Source organism: Diceros bicornis, chromosome 20 (assembly GCF_020826845.1).
Source record: "Diceros bicornis minor isolate mBicDic1 chromosome 20, mDicBic1.mat.cur, whole genome shotgun sequence".
In the NCBI taxonomy this organism is placed as follows: domain Eukaryota; kingdom Metazoa; phylum Chordata; class Mammalia; order Perissodactyla; family Rhinocerotidae; genus Diceros; species Diceros bicornis.
This window is the reverse complement of record NC_080759.1, coordinates 58,079,362-58,104,520: the sequence shown is the minus strand read 5'-3', so window position 1 is coordinate 58,104,520 and position 25,159 is coordinate 58,079,362. Positions and strand designations below refer to the sequence as shown.

General features: G+C 37.7%; 1 protein-coding gene across 1 annotated transcript in view; it reads left to right on the top strand.

Annotated features, from left to right (window-relative positions):
* Nucleotides 1-25,159, top strand: part of ADAMTS16 (ADAM metallopeptidase with thrombospondin type 1 motif 16) — a 157,440-nt gene that overhangs the window by 61,594 nt on the left and 70,687 nt on the right. Inside the window, exons 10-13 of the mRNA XM_058564379.1 lie at nucleotides 8,792-8,945; nucleotides 18,615-18,710; nucleotides 23,575-23,723; nucleotides 24,903-25,075. Of these exons, the coding sequence (XP_058420362.1) occupies nucleotides 8,792-8,945; nucleotides 18,615-18,710; nucleotides 23,575-23,723; nucleotides 24,903-25,075 (572 nt within the window). The remainder of the gene's footprint in view (nucleotides 1-8,791; nucleotides 8,946-18,614; nucleotides 18,711-23,574; nucleotides 23,724-24,902; nucleotides 25,076-25,159) is intronic.

Here is a 25,159-nt window from a genome sequence, read left to right as displayed (position 1 = left end):
GATTAGCATAATTGAAAGTCAGATGAAGAGGAAAAGCAAATAAAAATAAAAAATGAAGACCAAGGTAAAACACACAAATATATAGGTCTTAAAAAACAGCCTTTGGCTACGATTTTGAAGCTTGAAATTGGGCTAAGATCTTTCTAGAAATCAAAGCAAACAAGGAGATATGGTGTGTTCATATCCACAGAAAATGGGGCAAATACCCATATTTCAAGGAAAGGAAAGTTTTTGCCAGCACAGAATTCTTTTAAAAAATAGAACTGTGTCTATGTGTATATAAACATTTAGGTAAGTGCATGCAGTTATATAAATGTTTCTATATATTTTATAAATATACTTTATATTTACATAATCTATATACTATACATTTCATATATAAAATATATTTTACATATTTATAACAATAAATTATATGCAAATGTCAAATAGTGAGTTTTTATAAATATGAATACAAAAACTAAAAATTGGTGGAAAGTACCTCAGTGGTTACTGTGCATACCCTTCCCCACGTCACCTGATGACACCCGTTTGATCTTCTGCTTCTACCCTCCTCCGGACCCCGCGCTAGAGGGGTTGCACCCTGGGCTGGTCCACACGGGCACCAGGAGCATGTGCTTTTGCTTTTCCCAGTTTTTCCACAGCGTGATGCCAGCAACTGAAGAGGGGAAACATCCTGGAGATGCAGCTGCAGGGCTCATGGCGGGCACTGGCTCCACCACACCTGGTGGTGGAGACACAGATTGGCAGCACCCAAGAACCACCAGCTTAGCAGCCACATATCTGCCTCCCAAGTCTTTGCAACTGATACACGTTCTTGTAGACAAAACTAAAAACTAGCTCTTCTCAGCTAAGAGTTCAGGACAACAGTGTTCCATCCCTATTTCATCCTGTAAACACCCTTCAGGGTTCCACTGGCTTCTCCGGCTTGTTTCATTGGCTCCTTACTTTGGGTTCTAGATTTTCTTTCTCTTTTTCTTTCTTGTTTTTTCAGTAAAGCCCTTTTCTTCCTTTTTTCTGCCGCACAAATTAAGTCGTTGCTTTCTAGAACACTGTCCGGGCAGGGTCACGTGAGTTTCTCCGGCGGATTTACTCTACAATTGTTGTTTGTTATCTGATGGTCTGCTGCCTTGCGCCCACGTGTAGGAGTGAGCCCAGGGCTTGCTGGCCTTGCTTGCTACCTGTTCCCTCAGTTCTCCGGAAGATCTTGTAACACGTCTTCTGAGCCCCCGTCCTGACCACAGCCTCCAGGAACTCCCGTCTTCCACTTGTGGTCCTTCCTCAGAGTCTTACTCTGAGACCTCTGTCAAGATATTTTACCCCCTGAAGGAATGATGACTGCTTTCCTTATTTTACGCCACCCAGGAAGAGTGAGAATTTTGTGGATAATATCTGTATCTTGGTAGTATAAACCTATATTCTAGGAATATACACTTGATCATTTTTCTTTTATTTCTGTTACCAAAAAAGGAAATGTTAACATTATTCCACAACTGACATGACACATTGGGGTCCTTTAAACATTTTCTGTACCCTGTACGGTATTCTCATGGTCCGAAGTTGGAGATTGTTAGCATTGTTTTTAGCTGTTTCTTGCAGCTGTTGAAATTTATTTGGTGTATGTGTTTGTGTGTGCGCGAAGAATTCTGCTTTCTGTAATAATAGGAGCGTTCACTTTAAGCTCATAATGCTCTTACTTTATTGTATTAACAAGGAAATTTTGGAGTTTTCTATATCCCACATCTTTTCTATAATTTTCTCGATTCTTTTTCAAAATTTTTTAAATTGCTTTTTCATCCTAATGGTTATGGTAAAGATATATAAACATTTTTAATTTTTTAAAATGTACTCTGACAACTTGGAAAACAGAGGATACAAAGGTTGGATGTGCAGTGAGAATCAGCATCATAAAAGAGTCTAGAAAAAGTTTTTAAACTGCCAAGAAATATAGGAAAACTCATGGAAAGAAAATATGTATATGCTAAGAGAATAATTGTTTTGATGACCTTAAATATGGGCTGTAATTTTCAAATCAGGGTAAGATCCTAAGAATGATTATTAAGATTCTGGAATTCAAAGCCATTTTTGTTCTGATACTGAAATGGATAAGTGTGTACTAATGTATACTCATTCATTTTTGTGCCAATCAATAAAACTGAACTATAGCAATTCAGTAGTAAATCTTTATTTTCAGGAATTTTACTGATTTCTTTGGACCACATGATTATAAGTAAATATGCCAGATTTTAGATGATCACAAATTTGTTTTCTTGAAAGATTAAATTTTCCAAGAAAGCCTCTCATTGTCAAATTCACTGTTGAGGTTTATTTTCCCTGAGATGACCAGTTGTGAATTGGACACATCTACAGTGTGTTAACACTGACTTGTCATTGGCTTAGTGAATCTGAAACTGTCTTCTTTGACATGTTTGCTGACTTCCTGACTTCCAAGTAATTAAAATACTGTTATATTCTCCACCAATTAGGTGGCTATTTGGATATGATCCCAACAATGAGTAAGGATAAATGGCTAACTTTTAGAGATGAGTCTGTTTTCCTTTATTAGCAGTGTAGCATTTGGTACATGGAAAAAATATATAATAAGGGAACTCAATTGGCCTGAGGTTGTCAGCACAACTTTTCTCCATACTGGGTAGAGTCAAGAAGGACAGATGTGTGGTTGGAGTCAATTCATCAACCTAGTCAATAGTCATGTGTCATTTCCTATGAACAGACACAGACCTCATCACGTTTACTCATGTCTGCATCCGGGTAGCCTAGGACTTAGGGAAATTTTAGCTTATTATTTTAAACTTAATGACAACATGGACTCATCTTCAACTTACTTTTTGAAAATTTCAGTCATGTATTACTGACCAGTGAACATGCCTCCCCTCTGACCACATAATTCTACATCAACACTGGGAAAGGTGGCCATCACAGGGAACCAGAAGTTTGAGGGGTGCATGGATCTCCCCCAATACACCACACCACCTCTGTTGATAAGAAAAGTTGATGTGACCTGAGAGCCCATTAAGCATGCTTTTGGGCATAATGTAAATAGTACATTTCAGTTCACATCTTGCCCTGCTATGTAATGGTCATCTTCAGAAGAACAAACCAACGAGTCACGGCTGAGTGTAGTTTCTGCCATGCGACTTTGAGACTGGAGAACAGGCACTGCCAGGCGGTAGAAAGGGCAGCAGAGGGAATCAGAGCTGAGATGCTGACCGTGTCTTTATCACCTATAAGGATGTCTGGGAAGGTCTTGACCTCAGCAAGGAATGTCACATTTTCTGAGGACCCCCGATTTCTTACTTGGAAAAGGAGGGGATATGACTGAAGATCTCTCAAGTCTTTAACCTTTTGTGGTTCATTAATTAGAGTGGGAAAGGATTTTGAAATGTTGTTGTGGCACCTTTGGCTTTGCCTTATTTTTTTCATCAACATTAGTTTTGTTGTGGTTAAACATATATACAGAAAAGTACAAAATTATAAGGGTACAGCTCAAAGAATTTTCGCACAGTGAACATTGTAGTGTAGCTTCTACCCAGATCAAGATACGGAGCACGTTACAATAGCCAAGACTTGGAACAACTTAAGTGTCCCTCGAGGGATGAATGGCTAAAGGAGATATGGTGTATATATATACACACATATATACAATGGAATATTATTCAGCCATGAGAAGGAAGGAAATCCTGCCACTTGCAACAACCTGGATGGACCTTGAGGGCATTATGACAAGTCAGACAGAGAAAGACAAATTCTGTATGATCTTACTTACATGTGGAATCTAAAAAATCAGATTCGTAGAAACAGAGCATAGAATGGTGGTTACCAGGAGTGGGGCGTGAGAAGGGTGGATGATGGTGGTCAAAAGTACAAACTTCCAGTTATAAGAGGAATGGGTTCTGGGATGTCATGTACAGCATGGTGACTAGTTAACAATACTATATTGTATACTTGAAAGTGACTAAGAGAGTAGATCTTAAAAGTTCTCACCACACACAAAAAAAAATCCTAACTCTGTGAGGTGATGGATGTGTTAACTCATCTTTAAAACAAAAGATATGGAGCACAGAACCTCCCTTCTCCCACTCCCATTGTTATCACCCTCTTCCCTAAAAATAACCATTCTCCTGACACAGAACACTGTAGATTAGTTTTGCCTGTTTTTGAACTTTCTATGAATGGAATCACAAGTTATGTGCTATTTTATGTCTGGACTCTTTAGCTAAATATTGTGATTCTGAGATTCATCCCAGTTGTTGCTTATAAATACAGCGTTAGTTTATTTTTATTGTATGGATATGCTGTAACTTATTAATCCATTCTGTTGGTGATAGACATTTGGGTTTCTGCTTTTTGGCTATTATAAGGAATGTTACTATGAATATTCTTTTGGTTTACATATTTATCTGTGATTATACATAAGAGTGGAGCTTCAGAGTCATAAATATACAGTCCACAGTGTCAGTAGACACTGCCAAATGGCTTTCCTAAACGATCATGCAAAATTACTTGCCCACAAGCAGTTATGAACATTCAAACACTTGGTCTTCTTCATTTTAGCCATTATGGTGGGCATGCAGTGGCATATCAAGGTAGTAATTAATGGGATTGAATACCTCTTTATATGTTTAATGGCTGCTTGAATAACCTCTTTAGTGAAGTGCCTATTCAAATCTCTTGTGTATTTTGAAAAATTAAGCTTCTTTATTTTTCTTATCTCTTGATGGGAGTACTTGATATATTCTGAGTAAGAACACTTTGCCCATTATGGAAAATACGTATTGCAAATATCTTCTTTCACTTCGTGAATTGACATTTACACTTTTAATGGTGTCTTTTGATAAACAGAATTTTTAAAAATATTTTTAATGGAGTCCAAATTATACATATTTTTCCTTTAAGATTGGCACTTTTTGTGCACCGCTGAAAAAAACTCTGCTCATCCCAGTCATGAACGTGTTCTTCCTCATGATCTCCTATGAGCTTTATTGCTTTGCTTATCACATATAGACCACTTGACTTTTGTGTAAGGTGTGCAACAGAGTCAAAACTTATTTTGTTCATGTGGATATTGTGATAGATTGTTTGTAAAATGGATGCATACTTTTACTTCTTTCACTCACATCCTTGGCAACCCCTACGCCTGCCTCGTTGACTCTGGGCTTAGCTGTGAACTGCTTTGGCCAAGGGGACGAGAGCAGACATGCCCAAGCATGAGCCTAGACAGAAGCACCAGGGATGAGATTGGCCATGGAGTTTCAGCTCTTTAAATATGATGCTGATTGGAGCCAACTTGCACATCACAGTATTGATACGTGTGTTTCTGCATCTTTCCCCTCAGTGGATGATTCCAGCTCCCAGCCTGTGCACTTCATTGTTATTGACCAGGCAGGGACCTCATCCCCACTGCCATGTGCTTATTGTCTGTGGCTTTGTTGGCCAACACATGTCCCCTTTCCATCCCTCTTCACTCCTCTTTGCATTTGTTCCTATTTTTCCATCTGAGAACATTTCCTTTACATCTGAGGAAGTCCCCCTAGTGTTTTGTTTCTTTGTTTTAGTGTGGGCTTCTTAGTGGCATATCCTATTTTGGTCTTTATTTTACACTTCTTCATAAAGGATATTTTAATTTTGAATAGAATTCTAGTTTAGCAGTTGCCATTTGCCAGTCTTTTGAAGCTATCATTCCTATTTTTTTGACTTCTGTCATTTCTGTTGACAAGACAGCTGTCAGTCATTTGTTACTCTTTTGAAGGTTACATGTCTCTTTTTTTCAGTTTGCTTTTGATACTTTTCCCTCTGATTTTGGTTTTCCATAGAAAACCATGTACCTACATGTGTTTTTCTTTTTTCTTTTTCCTGCTTTGTATTTTGGAACTGCTTAAATCTATGGTTTTTTGTCTTTCATCAGTTTTTGAACATTCTTAGCCATTTTATTTACAAGTATTGATTCTACCTCATTCATTCTGTCCTCTCCTTTTTGGATTCTAATTATGTAAATATTATAACTTTCTTTCTTTTTTTTAATTTTTTTAAGGAAGATTGGCTCTGAGCTAATATCTGTTGCCAATCTTTCTCCTTTTTCCTCCCCAAAGGCCCAGTAGATAGTTGTATATCATAGTTGTACATCCTTCTAGTTGCTCTATGTGGGACACTGCCTCAGCATGGCTTGATGAGCAATGCATAGGTCTGTGCCCAGAATTCGAACCAGTGAACCCCGGGCCACCTAAGTGGAGCATGCTAACTCAACCACTATGCCACCAGGCTGGCCCCTGGAACTTTCCACAATACACTATATGCATATTTTTGTATATATTCATTCTCTGGTGAAATTCTTCATCTTAACTGCTATTGTTTCGAATCTATTCATCACAATAATTTTAAATTCCATTTCTGATTACTCCAATATCTGGATTACCTCTGAGTCTACTTCTATTATTTGTATATTGTCTTGAATTTCATTGTTTGGTCTCATCCTCTAGTACACTTGGTAATTTTGAGTAAATGGAGGATATTGTTTATAAAAAATTTAAAGACAAAATAAAGTTTCAGATGATATTATCCTTTATTTCTAGCAGACAGGGTAGTTGCAGTGTATGTTGATCCATTTTGGGATTAAGCTGATGCAAACCTGGCAGTCAGTCTTTCTAAACTGGTCTATTCAGGTTAATTCTTCCTCCTAGAGTGTAGACCTGTTGTGGCTTCAGTGAGAATCTGTGATGTTTACCAGGGCCCCTCCTTTTTGGCAGAATTTCAATTCCAGTTTCCACCTCACAGCCCTACCAGATTGCCAAAAGCTTTGCTCAGCTTCTCAGCTTCTTAACTACTGCTCTCCCCTCTGCCACTTGGCCTCTTGGCAGCTGCTCATGACTCATCAAATTCCTTGAGCAGAAAAATAACGCTGAACTTTGAGTTCATTTCTGTGGTTTCCTTTGCTCTGGAAATTTTCATCCCTCCTGTCTTTTTTACTTTCATAGCTTTCTGATACCTGCAGAAGAATCAGTCTGATACGTGCTAGTACACCGTAGTTAGAAGTGGAGGTCCCCTTTGAATTAAGTTTTAAGGCTGAATAATAAATAATAGGTTACATTTATACAAAATGTAAAAATTCCTGAACCTGTGAACATTTGTTTTAATTTTTCAGTCTCTTGCTTGGGCCAATCAATTTAGCTGACTTTTCCTAGTTGCCTGTCAATGGAATGGGAATAATATTGCCAACCCTGATGTAACCTCAGTGAGATAATGGGGAACATCTAACTAGTATATAGAAATCATTTGAGATCCATTAGAGAGAAGTGTTATGGGATTCCAAAGAGTCCAAATGACTCCTGTCTTTAAGTGTTAATTATGCTTTTATTCATTTTTCTTTACTTATACATATACCCTTACATCATGATCATGTAGCAGTAATAGACAAGTCATTTATTGAACACTCACAGTGAGCCAGTCACTGCTCTTAGCACTTTCCTATCATTTGATTTAATCTATACTTCTTAGTTTGCTCTTAAAAGGCTTCTGACCTCCTTGCATGTAGGATTAATGTCTCATCCACAGTGACTGGTGCCATCCTTCATGTTTTGTGTATGTGGATACTAATCAGGAGCATGCATCCCCGGGCTCCAAGACTGTGGAATATGAGACTGAGGGCCTGGAGACTGGGGCGAAAATGATTCCAATCGAGGTGGACAACCACACAAAGAAAAGTTTGGGGCTGTGTGAGCAGATCTGCTGTTGTTCAATTTATTGTGATTACAGAGAATATTTTTTGACTTATTGCAATTTATAAGTAGGATTTTGTTACTATTTGCAAGCACTTGTCCCTCCTCCCTCAAATGCAAAAATTTTACCTAAGCATGTCCTTGTTTGTGGATACTCTGTTTGTGGTGGAAGGAATCATTAGTCAGTCTTTAGCCATCTGCTAGTGAATTTAAGCAGAGTTAATTTCCTTCTTGACTTGGGACTCTAGTCAGAAATTAGCCTGAGTGTAGAGCATTGCTGGACGAAATTATTGCAGTGTCCCATCTGGAACCTCTGGAAGCTGTATGTTATGTGCGGGTGTCCCGTAGCCTAGTAAAGAAAGGGAGGAAGGAAGGAGGGAAGGAAGGAGGGAAAGAAGAAAGGAAGGAAGGAAGGAAGGAAGGAAGGAAGGAAGGAAGGAAGGAAGGAAGGAAGGGAGGGAGGGAGGGAGGAAGGAAGGAAGGGAGGAAGGAAGGGAGGGAGAGAGGAAGGAAGGAAGGGAGGAAGGAAGGGAGGAGGGAGAGAAAGGAGGAGGGAAAGAAGGAAGGAAAAAGGGAAAGAAGGAAGGAAGGAAGGAAAGAGAGAGAGGGAGGAAAGGAGGGAGGAAAAAAAGAAAGAAAATTCCAGCCTTGGCACTAGGCTGATTGTGTTTTGCCTTTTACAATGCCCATTTCCATCTTTCCATTGCTCTTGGCAAGAAGTGTACATAAAAGGTGTCTGTAATAGGGCTTCTCTGATTGAACATCTGGTTGTGTTATTCCATTTCACTTTTCCCCATGATAAGTTTCAGAAATCTAATGAAGAATAAATTGCCTTCCTGGAAAAAGTGAAATGTATTATGAACAATTTCAGAAAATGTGGCCCCTATATTTAAATATAATTAAGATAAAAGTTACATTGGACCTCAGGAGAAAAGTATCCCCTCTTCTTTATACAAGATGTGTTGTAAAACTGCATGGTAAAAAAATTGGCACAACTGAGTGTCCGTCTTGGATAAATCTTTTGGCATCAACAGCAGTCTGTGTCCTCTTTGTTTTAGTACTGCCCAAGCTATCTGCCTTGCGGATCAGCCAAAGCCTGTGAAGGAATACAAGTATCCTGAGAAGTTGCCTGGAGAGTTATACGATGCAAACACGCAGTGCAAGTGGCAATTTGGAGAGAAAGCCAAGCTCTGCATGCTGGATTTTAAAAAGGCAAGTGATTATCGGCAAGTGCTCAATGAAGTACGATTCATAAAACTGTTTTATTCGGTATTACTGGCATTGATGCATTCTGCATTTGTTGGGTACCTACCAAATGTCAAATTCTGTATGTTAGGGCTGGCCCTATATAACAGGAAACACCTGTTTTACTGGCAGAGAAAATAATGGTAGATAGTGTTGCGGGTATCAGTTTTCATTTGAGAACTAACTTGGCCTGTTAGGTTAGCTCTTTCTTTGTGATTTATCAGGTGGGAGCTCAGCAATAACTTTTGGTGGGTGTAAGTTGGCAAATTAATACTCTGCATATTTTTCAAATGGTATTAAGAAAATAATGTCCCATTACCTTCCTGTGATGTAAGCATAATTTACTATAAAGCAGCACCCTATCCAGGGCTTCTGATTATTAAATTCCCCAAGTAAAGTATTGATAGAGAGTTTCTCATAGAGGGTGATATCTGCTCCGTCGACCCCAGGGACATCAACAGCGTGGTTTCCCAATGTAAAGTCCTCATATAACACAGAGAGATGTGTACTGTTGCCAGACAGGAAAAAACGAGATTTAGGAACTTCCGCTACTGAACCACAAGGAAAGCTACCCATAAATTAAATCAAAGTAACTATTTTCGAGGTTTCTTTTATTCTAGTTTATAACGAAATTAAAAGCTACATAGAGAAAAAACATAGTCCTCCAGAAACCTCCAAACATTTCAGAATACCCTCGGAATATTCCCAATTTAAACCTAAGGTGATAATCTTCTTTCTTCTCAGCTGCAGTAGCGCTCCCCTAAAGATCAGTTACAGCCATGTGCCAGAAATGGATTCTTATCTCCTCAGCTAGGCAGTCTCAGCGTGGAACAAGGGTAATAAATCAGTTAGCATCAGCATACATTCCCAATGTTGCCTTTTCTGTGGCAGAATATGTGAATTCCCTAAGAATTTCTTGAATGTTACTCTTCTGTGTATAAGGAAAAGAAGCATAAAACTAATGTTTTCTTTCAAAGATGAGATTTTCTACATCATACTTCTTGTTTCCACATTGTTTTCTCTCTGACCATGGACTGTGTAATCTATGGTACCGTATAGTGCCATTTGGAAGATACAGAAAAAAAGAAATTAATGCAGCATGTCTTGTTATTACTGAGGAAATATTTACATGCAGTGAAACGCATTCGTTTTACGTGTACAATTGGAATTTAACAAAAAATGTATTCACCCATGTTACCAGCATCCCAATCAAGATATGGCTTATTTTCATTCAGCCAGTAAATTTTCTTTTGTCTCCTTCCATTCAATTCCCTCCCCACCTCTGTAAACAACCATTGGTCTGATTTTTCTCACCACAGATATGCTTTGCTTATTCTGGAACTTCATAATCGCCAAATAAAGTGTTTAATATTTCACCATTAAATATGCTGTTAGCTGTGGTTTTACGTAGTTACCCTTTATCAAATTGAAGAAGTTTCTGGTCCTAGAATGTTGAGAGATTTTATCACAGAAATGTGTTGACTTTTGTCAAATTATTTTTTCTACATCTATTGATATAGTTGTATCATTTTTCTCTTTTATTCTGTTAATGTGGTGAATTATATTGATAGGTTTTAATTTTTTTTCTTTGATTTTTGGGTGTTAAGCCAACCTGCATTCCCGAGATAACCCCACTTGGTCATAATCTATTACTCACTTTTACATTTTGCTGATTTGATTTGGGAATATGTTGTTCAGGATTTCTACACCTGTGTTCTTGAGTGATATTATTTATAAATCTTGTTTTCTTATAATTACCTGTCAAGAATTTCTATCAGAGTTATGCTGACGTCATAAAATGAATTGAAGCGAGTTCTGTCTGTGGGAAGGTCTTTGTAATTACTAATTCAACCACACTAATATTATAGGGTTATTTAGAAGAAATTCCTACTAGGCTGATCAAATTCATTGGAAAAATGAAATTATCAAAAATGACACAAGAGAGCTTTTCCAATGAATTTCTCTGTTTTATCTATGTTCTTGATTTTTTAGCAAAAAATTGTTTATAATATTCTCATTTATCCCTTTAATGATTATAAGATCTATACTGATATTTCCCCTTTTATTCCTAATAGTGGTAATATGTGTTTCTTTGTCTTCCTTTCCTTGATCAGTCTAACTAGGAGCTTATCAGATTAATTAATCCTTTCAAAACAACATCAATGTTTGGCTTTGTTAATTTTTTTTTTCCTGAGGAAGGTTAGCCCTGAGTAACATCCATGCCAATCTTCCTCCACTGTGTACGTGGGACACCTCCACAATGTGGCTGGTGAGTGGAGTAGGTCCGCACCCGGGATCCAAACCCACAAACCCAGACCACCAAAGCGGAGTCTGCAGAACTTTAACCACTCAGCCATGGGGCCAGGACTTTGTTAATTTTTTTAAAAATTTGTTGTTGGATTCTTTTCTATTTTATTCAGTTCTCTCTTGTCTTTATTATATTTCAAGTCTTAATGTATCTATTTTTCTTGATTTTTAAGGGTTAAACTTGGATCATTAACTTTAAAACGTCCTTCTTTTCCTAATATAACCATTTAACTATATTTAAAGTATTAATTTTCTTCCAAGCAACATATTAGTTGTGTCCTCAATATTTTCACATATTGATTTTTTAATATTATTAAGTATAAAATATTTTTAATTTTGGTGATTTTTCTTTAACTCATATTATTTAGAAGTATATTATTTATTACTAAACAATTGGTGATTTTCTAGATAGCTTATTAATTTTTATTTCTAATTTAGTTTAATTTTGTTCAGAGAATACACTCTATAAGTATACTTTTGAATTTTTTGCAATGTGTTTCATAGCAGCATTTGGTCTATCTTGGTGAACATTCAATGGGCATTTGGACTGAATGTGAATTCTGCAGTGGTTGGGTGTAGTGTTCTAGAAATATATATTCCATTCATTGGTTTGATATATTATTTATATCTTTTATATCCTCCATGACATTTGCTACTTGTTATATGAGTTTCATAGATATGAGTGTTAAGATCTCTAACAGTGATTATGTATTTTTCAATTTCTCCTTTTAGTGCTATTAGTTTTTACTTCGTATATTTTGAAGCTGCATTATTAGCTGCATACACATGTAGGATTATTATGTCTTCCTGACTCTTTCATGATTAAAAATTATCCTTCTTTATTGTTGGTAATGATGCTTTTCTTGAATTCTACCTTTTATCTGCTATTAATATAGCTACATCAGCTTATTTAAGAATACTCTTTGCATGATATCTTTTTCATTCTTCTACTTTCAATTTATCTGTGTTTTTACATAAAATGTGTCTGTCGTAAACATCCTTTAATTTGGTATTGCTTTTCTATCCAGTTGAAGCATCTCTAACTTTAACTAGAATATTTAATCCATTTATATTTAATGTAATTTTTGATATAGGGGATTTAAGTCTACCATTTTGCTATTTGTTTCCTATTGTTCTTATTTCTTATTTCTCTGTTTCCTTTTTGATTAAACTTCTTTTTAAAAGTTCTATTTTTTGCCATGATTTGTTTTTTAGCTATACTTTCTTGTAGTAATTTTTAGTGGTTGCTTTAGAGATAACAGCTGCCTCCTTAATGTACAATCTGTGTAAAATTAACGTTGTTTCACTTTATGTGAACTACAGGATCCTTACCGCAAATAAGTCCATGTATCTCTCCTCCGCATTTTGTATTATTGTTGTTATGTATTTTATTTCTACGCATGTTAGAAGCCACATGATGCAGTGTTAAAATTTTTGTTTTGAAATAGTCAGTAGCTTTTAAATAAAAACAAAACAGATATAAATAGATCATCTTTTATATTTATCCACATATTTACCATTTATTATACATGCTTTCTTATAGATCAGTTCCAAATTGTATCATTTCCTTGGGGCCTAAAGAACTTCCTTTAACATTTCTTGTAGCCCGGATCTGCTGGCCACAAAGTATCTTAGGTTTTTTTAAATCTGAATATGTCATTAATTCACCCTCAGTTTTGAAGAATAGTTTTCATGAATGTAGAATTCTAAGCAGTTTTTTATTTATTCTTTTTTTCATTTAGATACTTTAAAGATATTATTCTATTTTCATCTGGACTCAGTAGTTTCTGATAAAAAATTGATCATCATCGTATCTTCCTTCTACCATTTCTAATCATTTGTTTAGACAATTCAACAGGCTATACCTTTGGGTTATTTTATGTTTCCGTTCCAGAATTACCATTTGGTTCTTTTTTTTGTAGTCTATATTTCTTTACTGAAATTTCCTGTTTCTTCATTCATTATGTCCCTTTTTTCGTTTATAGCCTTGAATATATTTATAACATATTATGAAACATTATGATTTTATGTTATATATGTTTATATTGTATTATTATAATAAGTGAATCCTTTTGATTCTCTGAGGCTTTGTTTTGTTATTCCTTAGTGTTCCTCTATTTCAGTTTTTCCTTAGCCCTAGGGTATAGCCTGTACTCTAGTTTGTGGTTCTTACTCATGGGGCATGGACTCTGGGCTCTCCACTGGATGCCCAGGAAGCTCACTGAGGTGTCTTCACTCTGTGTCTGCCAGAATTCTGACGTCTTCCAGCACTGTGCAACCTCTGTCTCCCAGCCCTTATCAGCTTTCAGCCTGCACCTGCTGCCCTCTGCTAGGCCACATGGAGTTTCATCTTACGCATCAGCTGTCCATCTCTCAGATAAAGATTTGCAGGAAATTTTCATGCAAACATCTGGAGCCTCCTACTCAACACAGCTTTTTCCTTTCTGGTCCCATTCCCATGAATTCTAGCTACTTCTGCAGGTGTCAACTCCGGTCTCTGCATCCTCCATTCAGTGAGACTGCTGTTATCTGCCTGTGATCCACTTCTCTGCACCAGGGTCAGCAAAGGGCTACCAGGCAAAGAGCTGTGATAAAGGTGGCACTCACCTTATGAATTTCCATTCTTTTGAGGATCATGTGTTTCCTGTTGCAAAAGTCTAAGACAATTGGCCCATATATTTTGTCTAGTTTTATAGTTTTTTTATGCAGAAAAGTAAACCAGGTGCCAGTTACTTCATCATGGAGAGTAGAGGAAATACCTTTGAAATAAAAAACAAATATATATATATGCTCATCAAAATCAATAATGTTAGCCCCTTTCCCATGACATAAAATTGTTCTGCAACACAAATAAATTTGACCTATTTTTTTTGTAAGTTAAATTCCAATTGTGTGGCCAGAATCTCTAATATACTGAATCTCAAATTTCAATATGGTGTGGTAATTAGATTCTTTATTTTCCATGTGAATTGAAGCAACTCAGGACATTTTCAATTGTAAAATTTAATTTTTAAGTGAATTCCTACTGAAATTTTATGAAAATGGGTCTATTTTGTTAGGTTGAAATGTAAAGGTCCAGAATTTTTTCTGATGGTAGAATGTAAAATAATAATAACAAGCAAATTACCCAGTGCATAAACCAGCACTTGGCACACAAGGGCCGTGCAATAAAAATCTGCTGAGCAGAGTGATAGATGGATGGGTAATATTTGAGAAAGAGATGAACCTCTTTTAAGTACCATACGCTATTTAGTTTGAAAAGTTAATAGATGATGCAAATGCATATGCATCCTTCTCTTGGATAAATAAGTATGTCTTTGGTGTGTATGTATACATGTTTACATACTTGTGTATAAATTCACACACATATATGGCCATGGAGTTCTCTGTCCACTGATACCTTGTATAATTATAAACAGAATTAGAGATAAAAGCACCCCAGTACTTGAAAAAGAAATAATTGCAGTAAATTATATATCCCATTATAAAATTATTTGTAAATGCATTTTCAGTTTGTATTTTTCGAGAGTCTAATACTGACAACTTGAGAAAATGAATCCAATGGCACTCCATTCACAATATGGAAATGCCACAATAAATTTCCAACCCAGTCTTCTGAAAATGTTGGCTTTATTTAGGGTGTTAGGTTATGATGTTAAACTTAACCAAGTCAGTAGAACTGAAATTGTCTTTGTGAACATAGCTCTTAAATTATGGCATAGCATAGCAAGTGAGAGCCTTCATTAAAGATAGCGTTCCTTAGCTACAAAGAGAAAGCAAGAGTGAACTCTCTACAGGGGATTCCACTTTTTTCTTCCTGAGTTAAGAATTAATTATTATAAACATTTTGTCTTTATCAAGTGCCTATTCTGCTTTGTCAGCGTTGCTTGGTGGCCTGACCCTGAAGTCTGAAATACAAGTTGCCAGAATTACTTTGAAATTTGATCACCTTAGTGTCCTGGGTACTGCTGTTAAATTGGGAGCTCCCTCCATGCCCAGCACGTCTACATTCCAGCTCCCTGGCCCTAGAACCTTGATTTAATAGGCTCTTTGTTCCCAGAGGACCCTGAAGTTTCATTAAGAATGTAATGACCTGCAACAACAATGCGTAATTTAAGAAAATCATGCATTATGTCCAGAAGTTAACAGCTAAGTCAAAGTGTGATAAAAGTGAGAAGGAGGAACCAGTGTTTGGTTGTTTGGTTGTGGCTTAATGTTCATTTTATTATCTAATTCTTTGAGATACTAGAATTTTTATTTATTTTCCAGGATAGAATGTCACATTTTTATTAAACGGCAGACAATTACATCTGTAGGATACCAAGGGCTCAAATACTTTTTGATACGTTGAAAAACAGTAGCATGGATTATATGATATTTCAAGGCTCTTCTAACTCCATGATTTATTTCTGCCCAGAAGACTGGAATTGGGATTGAGCAGGTTCCAGAAAGAGGCTGAAATACATAGACACAGACTGAGTTAGTGAGTCGCATGTTTTAGTGGTGAGCTGACTATCACCAGCATCCTATATGTGAGAGCTTTATACTTAGGAAAGTTAAAAACCATTGCTTTTAATAGTATCTTCCATCTGTATTTCTTTATTCTGCAAAATGTTCCAAAAAACCACAACGTAAGAATATCCTGAAAATACTCTGAATGGTAGAATCTAGATCTAGTATCTTCATGTAATAAGATGGCCCTCTTAAGTCATCTTAGATGTTTTTATGATCACAATTCACTGATAATTATTAATTTCATTTTACACTAAGAAGTTCCTGATCATTTCGTCCATGCCTTCCACAGGAACAAGCTAACAGATATTCGACTCACTCAGAAAGCCATTTATTGAAAGCCGGCTGGGTACTGAGCATTGTGCCAGGTACCAATGACAAATATATCAAAATAATTTAACATTTTAAAACACCATTTGTTTTATATCATCATGGATAATCTTTGAAATGGCCCCATGAGTTAGTATCACCAACTCCCTAAAGCCACAGCCACGAGCCCAGGCTGAGAGCTGTGATTGTGCTGTGATTGGTGCCTATTAGGTGCAGGCCCTGAGTTGGACATGTTACCTGCAACCACTTCCTTTAGCCCCCAGCACAAGTCAATGAGTGGGTGTTGCCATCCTCAAACATACATAAAGGACATTGGGGTCCTGCCTGCCCAGATCTGCCCTTCCTGATCCACATCGGATCTGCGTACCTTCTCAGAAGATCATACATTTTGCTGGACCACTGTGGCCATCTCTCTGCTCGCCTAACCACAAGAGCAGCTTCTTCTTTCCATCCACCCATTCATTTGTTTATCCATTCATGCATTCATTTGTTTATGTGTGCATGCCCAGCCTCCTGAATCAGTAGGTCTCTATGTCTCATCCATCCAGTCAGTCTCAATTAGCCACCACTCAAGCGCAGGTATACCAACTCTGCATTGCTGTCCAGACTCTGGTTTTGATCCACCATATTGCTACCCATTGAGCTTTGGGGTCCAGGAGCTCCAGTTTCAAGGAAGCTTTATTTATATCCTGATATTGTATCAAGGTGTCATTCCTGCAAGCAGATGGAGCTTTCCCAGTTGTCTCTTCAGAGAGTTACAGACACTCAGGCTCCTGCTTGTATGGATTCCTTGAGGTCTTTATATGGCTCTGCTCTCTAAATGCCATTCTGATCAAGAACAGAAGCCCCCAACACAGTACACTAATTAATGTTGTGAGAGTCAGGCAGAGCACTAACCACCAATGTGACACATTTACTCCAATAGTCTTTAATGATCCTGGAGGACTCGCAAGAAAGAAATTTAACAGAACAGTAGTTGTAACTATAGGAGAGTATCATGAATACCTCAGAATAAAAGTAATTGATATCTGAATTAAAACATCGAAAATTTAATTCTTAACATTCCAAGTTCCCAAAAGCTGACTTATTAGTGAGAGAGAACAAGCAGAAAAAAATATGACTGTGTCTTTAACAAATACCTTAACTTCTAAATATATAATAATTAAATTTAGAGAGAAGATTTGAGAACTGGTTTTATAAAGGTAAAATTAATATGGGTTATTGAAAATAAACCCTTCGAGAGATGACTTGCACAATGCAGAAAACCTCCCTGTGAGCACATCTTTTACATCATTGAAATAAGAGATGAAAGCACAAATGCAGTGAAATGCCATCTTTCCAGGAGAACTATGTTGAAATTTCGCTGTGTTGCATTTTCTTTATAATACAAACCATCCGGTAGATGCAGCCATCAAATATCCTGGGAAATAATGCAGCACTTGTTCAAATATTCAGAACAGTTGTGCAGATAATTTAAGAAATGTTTTCTTCATGTGCAGTTGAAGCTACCACGAGCATTCCTAAAGTTTCTATCATTTTATGAGTCCTACTGTTTCCCCTTCCCTAAGACGTTCCTTTGAGCTCAAAAGAATATGAAAGTCAAAATAATTCTTTATACTTGGAGTGGCTTTTATAAATCTCATATCTTGTTTTATTTTGCTGCCATATCAGCTATGTGGGTCTTCCTTCCTCTGCACACACCTTTTTTTCCTTTGCACAAACCCTTGATTCCTTTTCTGTTGAATGCCATTCCCTCTCCCCCGACAAACTCCTTGAGCTCAAGAGCTGGCTGGGACATCGCATCTTCTCTGACTCCTTCCCTAAGTCCTCTAGGTGAATCCCTTTCCCTTTCTGACGGGCTCACCCTGCACTCTGTTCTTCCCTCTGTAGGGGCACATACACCATATGGTGATTTACAACAAATTTATCCCTATAAGACCAAGCTCCAGAGGGTAGGTCTTGGTCATATTCCCTATGGAACCTCTCACTAGCAAGGCACCTGACATATTCTAGGCCTTCATCAAAGGTCTGGGGATGGTGGATGGATGGATGGATGGATGGATAGATGGACAAGCCAGCAAGTTTTATAACAATCTTTAATTTGGAAATAAGGATTCAGACTTGGATAGGTTAGTGGAAGGTGGAGTCAAGGATAAATTATAAAATGTTTGGTTTTATTGGTTTTTTAATTTTAATTTTTTGTAGTTTTCTGCAGCATCTGGATTAAGCATACTTTACTTTTTAATTTAGAAAATATGATTTTGTTAAATTTATGATGAATAAATACAAATAAAGTTTCAGGGGTGGAATTAACTTGAACCCAGTTTGGAACAGGTCTTCTGAATCTTTACTTTATCATATGCATCTACTGCTAAGTAGACATCAGCTTTCAATTTGTTTCAATTGCTTTTTCCTTAAATTTTCGAGTGATATTTTATCATAGATGTATGGACCATTTGTAATACTAATGACTTTTTTCCCCTTTAGGATATCTGTAAAGCCCTGTGGTGCCACCGGATCGGCAGGAAATGTGAGACTAAGTTTATGCCAGCAGCAGAAGGCACTGTTTGTGGGCACGACATGGTAAGAAGCTAATCTTAGGTACATATTCAGATGTCAGAGTCTTTCAACCCAGGCATTTTTCCTCCTCATGCACTGGTATTTTTCAAGCTTATCTTTCTCATATGTACGTGCATACCTACACCAGTGTCAAAAGACCATGCTTGATTTATGTTGATACTGTGAGGAGGACTGCTTTTCTCACTTTTCCCATGATGTGATTGATGAGCTATCTGGAATTAATAGACAGATGTCGGGCAACAGGTGATGACTGAATCTGTTTAATAAGGGGAAACGTTAAACCCTTGACCACCATTTAACCACGTAAAGAACCAGCATTAAGTTGTTCTGTTAAAGCCACAGATCATTGATTTGAAGACCCTGGAGCAGACTATTTTGACCTATTTTTGCTCCTGTGAAAAAAGAGAGAAGCTGTGGTAGGGAAAAGAAGAAATACAGAAGACAGCAAGCTTATTACTAACTGGTAGACAATGATCATTTTGTCACTGAAACTTAAAAAAATACATTATCTTAACACCCAAGAGTAATATTTTGATTTTTTTAATTTAATCTGTGATTGCATTGTTTTTTTCAGAATATAAAAGACTCTTGATAAAGATAAAAATATATTGGACCCAAATTATCACTGTAACCATGTATCTGACCTTCTTAGTTATACTAATGAATATGAAAGGGAAATATATGCCTAAATATCATTGATCTATATGTTTAAATTCCAGAATAAATATATTTAAATGTCAGCATGTAGAGAAAGGAGTTAAAATGTTAATAAGCAAAGCTAACATATGGTTTTAGGTTAAATTATTGCAATACCGACTGAGGAAATGAGGTAAACTTACTTGAAATAGCAGCCAACAACCATTCATCCTATGCACCTTAATATGCTTTATTTTCAGTCCCTCAAAGAGGGTAAGATTGATCATTAAATCCTTCAGTGATATAGGCAGCAGTAGTTAAATTAATCCATGACAAAAAAATCTAATAAAAATGCTTTTAATTTCTTGAAAGAAGAAATGGATATGCTGAGGGACTACAATGCAGAAATACCAGTTGTCACAGGCCACCAGGGAATTTACCCGAGTATTAGCTTCAGATGATCATGACTTTTTACACATAATTGATTAAAATTTATTCTTCAGGTTATAATTTGCAAAATTATGCCTTTCTTGAAAGATTAGCAGCCTTTTCGTTGTCGCCCTTGAGTTTTTGTTCTCGCAGGTGATGGTGGTTCTCTAAGACTCCTGCTATCTTCATGGTCATGTGCTGTTTCTCCCTGGGTGATGTGATAGCTGTAGTGCTTCCTCAAAATAACGCATATGTTCTTGTTACATTAGATTTACTTTGAAAGCGCAGTTAAATTGATTTTCATTGGTATTTTCTGTTATTTTCCTTTATGTTTCCAAATATAGCTTTTTCCTTCATATTGAAAAGAATTAGGGCATGTTAAGCCAGAATAAGTGCCTGCAAATTACACAGCAATAACGTCATCTGCCCAGGGTCACGTGGTTGCTCAGTGGCCATGGTGGGAAGAGCATCAGAGTTTCATGGAAAGTTGGTGTTAGTTGTGTGTCTTCGTGTATTGTTGGCTCACATGTGCCTGTGAGGTTTATCGATTTAGAAGTGTGCATTACCAGAAGTCAGTATCTCAAGACTTTGAGATATTCCAGAGCAGTTGGTGTGTTCTAGATGACTGACCATCACGCTATTGCTTCTGTGCACTTTTCTTTTGGATGGAAACCTGTTTCCCTCCACCCTGCTGCTGCCCTTGAGGCTCCATGTTGTTGCGCATGGTGGTAGACTAGACTAATCTTTATTTCATTTTTTAACATCAAGCTCTATACTTAGTACATTACCTACGTTTAATCCTCGCAACCACCCTGTGGGCATGAGCCTATTGCAGCCCGCATTGTACACTCAAGAACTCATCTGGGAAAAGGACTCTGGGTTCCTCTGTGTTGATACTGTGAGAAATCCAAGGCAAAGGGTCAGAACCACAGCCTGCATACATGCCAGAGCGAATTCTAGTTCTTTAGTAATCATGGATCCCTAACGTACAACTAAACCAGGACTCACTTTGTAATTACATCACATATGGTGCTAGCACTCAGCCTGTGTCATTACACTGGATCTTGGGAACAACTCAGTCTGGTGGTTGTCCCTAATGTTCACAGGAGGACATGCAGGCTCAGAGCACGCGAGTCACGTGTCCAGGTCACACAGCTTACAGAACTGGTATTGAGGCTCATTTTCTACTCCACGGAGTCCCATTTGTACTTGATGACATTACTTCCCTGTGTGAACCGGGTTTAGGTGTGACGTGGATTCTGTGAGCTGTGTCACAACAGGAATGTGCGACATCTTACTTTCTAAGATAAAGCCTTCTTTCATAAGCCACACTCTCCATCAACAAAATGTAAAATTGTGATAAACACGGGACAGTCCTCAGAAACTTAAAGGGAGTTTCAGAGGGAATTTTGTACGTATATTTAACATAGGATTCTTACCCGTGACCTACTCACTGCTGGGCTCCACAGATCTGTAATCTGCGTGAAATTATACTCAAAATTGTGTGTGCATTGCGTGTGTGCGTGCCTGTGCTTGTGTGTCTACGTGCACCTGTGTATCCCCCCAACCTCCTTGGGAGAAGATATAGTACTTTCTCCTTAGATTCTCAGAAAGTTTTTCTAAAAATAATTTTTAAAAGGATAGTCATTTAAGGGCACTCTGGCAAAGAAAGCAAAAGATGCATTTGCAAAACCATTAATTTAATTGAAGCAAAAGACTGGAAATGATGAAAATATCCATGAAGAGGAGACTGGTTGAAAGAACACCTAGTGGAATGTTATGTAGCTGCAACAAAGAATGAGGAATCTGTCTATGTACTTATGGAATGATCCACAGAACATGTTAAATGGAAAAAAAATTGTGTAGTGTGCTATCATTCCCCAAAGCAAAGGAAGTACTAATCTATATAATCATTTTCTTACATTAAAGTATAAAAGGATAAACCCTAAATTTTGAAAAAAAAACATGTAAACATTCTGTGCAATTTAAAACAAAATTAAATCAAATTTTATTAAAGTAATCCCTAAATACCAAAAGCAAAATTAAATAATCTGACCTAATTGTGTATCAAGTTGTTGGCTTAATCATAATCATAACAGAGGAATTATTTCGAGTGACTTTAAAACCTGAAAGTATTTTTTGAGTTATTCTCCTTGTTGATTCTTGCTTTCGTGTTTGCTGTCTTCTGAATTAGAAAGCTCTGACCAGATGGTTTTTAAAAATGGAACATAAACAATCACAACAAACACTCGGCTTCTTTCTGTGTGAAACAAGCCACACAGAGCTTCATCTGTCCCTATAAGGCTGGGGATGCTGTCAGCTCCCCTGTCTCAAGAAGTGCTCATCAATGTTAATTCATGCTCAAGTCCATGTGGTTTTGTCACTTTCAGCACCCGTAAAAGCTACACAAGATCTAACACTGTGTTCAGTGGCATTGGTTTTTCCACCCATGGTTTGGTATATAATTTGGACTTCTCCCTTCTTCCTCCATGGTCCTGCCTTCTCTGCACTCCAGGTCTCCTGTCTCACTCATGAGGCTCTCGGGTGAGCCGGCCTCTGTTTCCAGCTACACATCTTTCATGGAGCTGAGGGGAACAGAAGGACTGTGAGACTTCTTTCTGTCACCTGGGGCGAAGGCTGGTGGTAACAAAAGAGAGACTTATTTTGTTGCTTGTAGGAAAGAATCGAAGAAGTGAATGGATGAGACTTTGGTCCTCAGAATTACTTATGTTTTTTAATTCAATTTTTCTTCCTTAAATAATATTACATCGAATCATGTGTAATTGCCATTTCTACGTGCCAACAATGGCCAAATATCAGTGATTTGATGTTTTAACCTAACACATCAATTAATAATTGAAGTTTTGTGATTTTCCTGTTTTAAAATCAGCATTTTTTTCTCTCAGTACAAATCTGGTGGCTCTAATCTTGGGGCTAGAAGAGTAGGGTTCACCTCACCCCTCACCACCAGATCCAGGCTCTGCTGCTCCATGCAGGCCAGAGACAAGGGACAAGCATCTTCCTTTCCTCCTCTGAACAGATGGCCTGGGTCTTTAAGAACCTCAGTCTACACCAAACCATGGGTGGAAAAACCAATGCCACTGAACACAATGTTAGATCTTGTGTAGCCTTGACCGGAGGTGAAAGTGACGAAACCACATGGACTTGAGCGTGATTAACATTGATGAGCACTTCTCTTGAGAGAGGGGAGCTGATAGCATCTCCAGCCTTGTAGGGACACATGGAGCTCTGTGTGGCTTGTTTCATCTCCTCCTCAGAAAGCTGTGTGACCTCTGACCTGCTTCAGTTAATAACCCCAGGCTCAGTGCCCAGGTGCTTTAGAGTGAAAGCACAGAGCACCGGCCAGAAATGACAAGGTGTTGAGTCACAGGGAAGCTCCAGCTGGGCTTTGCTACTGGAGACCCAGTCTTTTCTGAAAATGAGATATGAAAAGCACGTTGTTTTCTGGAGAGGTTAGAGTCCCCTCCCTTGAGAGTTGAACAATCAGGCTGAACATTCGTGCAACACTGCTTCATTAAACATGTTAAGTTCCAGCAGCTCAGTTGTTAGAAGATGATTTTTCTATTCATCCTCCCTTTACATGGATTTATAAAATGACGCTGGGTTTGGAAAGTAAAAAGAAGCAACATTAAATGTATTTGTATTATGTGCTACTTGAGGGTAAGGATGTTAATATCTGCTTGTTTTACCAAACTCTCCATGACTGAGCATTACAATAGTGATGAACCCACCCATCTGTCCATGAGACACAGCAATTTTTTTTTTTTTTTTTAATTTTTAGTGGTGCCGTGGAGGGCAGTGTGTGAAATACGGTGATGAAGGCCCCAAGCCCACCCACGGCCATTGGTCTGACTGGTCTCCCTGGTCTCCTTGCTCCAGGACCTGCGGAGGAGGGGTGTTTCACAGAGACCGCCTGTGCACAAATCCCAAGTAAGCACGTCTCGACTTCCCTCCGCACGAATGAGCAATTTCTATGCTGCGAACCTTCCAAACAGCTTTTGTACCTAAGCTCAGTAACATTAATTCTCTACGTCACGTATTATTGTAAGAAACACCAAGTAGGAAAGCATTTTACTCAAGAATTTGTTAAAACAATGATGTCTCTTTGATATAATTTAAGATACTTATAACCACCTGACCAGAGCAAAAAGTAACAGACCCAAGAATGATATTCAGGAAATGGATTTTAACCACATTTATGTGAAATACCAAGGGTCTACCTAAAATAAGTAAATAGATCATAAGAAAAGTATAGAGAACACAAATGAATAAGAATCAATAAGGACAATTCATTCATGTGAAAAGAAAACCAAATTTTTGGTTTTTTAATTTACTTTTACAACATGCAGTTTAATTCTGGCCCACTGTTAGAAAACAGGAGTGTTAAAGCAGTCACCCATGGAATGGAATGAAAGGCTATTTGAATCCTCCTTTTGCACCTATATTTGTTTAAGACATAAGAATATTACCGTTATTTTAGTCCTGTCTTACTGCGTGAGACCCAATAGGTCCCCTGAATTGACAGGATGCCCTTGGCCTGAGTGTCCACGTGAATTTTCCGGGGTGAGCAGGGGATGTTTGCTGTCAGCGACAAGCAGCAGAGGGCAACTGGTTCTGCACACACCATCTGGTGTCCTGGCCTTGTCACAAGGAAGCTGGTAGTGGAAAGAAGTTTCCATCTGGGAAGCAAAGTAGTTGAATTTCAGTCTCAGTTCTGCTTTCTATCAACTGTGCTATCCTGAGAGAGCCACCACCCTCCCTTGGTCATCCTCTCCTTTATAAAATGTGGAGAACAGCGATGCTTACCCTGCCTTCTGCAGAGGGATGCTGGGAGGTGGCAATGAACGAATACAGGCAAACCCACTTTCCACACTCTAACCTGTTCTTCCAGTGTTGTAAATTATACACTCAGTAGAAAAGGAAAACGCTACTCATATTGTTAATATGTAAGAAAATGCCAATATCTACTTAGAAATGCACTTTTCTTGATTGGTCACTGTAAGTAATTTAACATGATCTGCTCCATCTCTCTAATAAGGCTAAAATTTCAAGGAAGAGGTGAGTAGCTATTAAAATGTAAAGTTTCTAACTACGAAATATTCGTTCCAGACCATCGCACGGAGGGAAGTTTTGTGAGGGTTCAACTCGCACCGTGAAGCTTTGCAACAGTCAGAAATGTCCCCACAATAGTGTTGACTTCCGCGCCATGCAGTGTGCCGAATACAATAGCAAACGGTTCAGAGGATGGCACTACAAGTGGAAGCCTTACACTCAAGTGGAAGGTAAATCTCAAATCCCGCTTTCCCATAATAGCCTTGTACTGTGTTATCTTTACTCAGTAAAGAATGAGGTGATTGATAGTATGG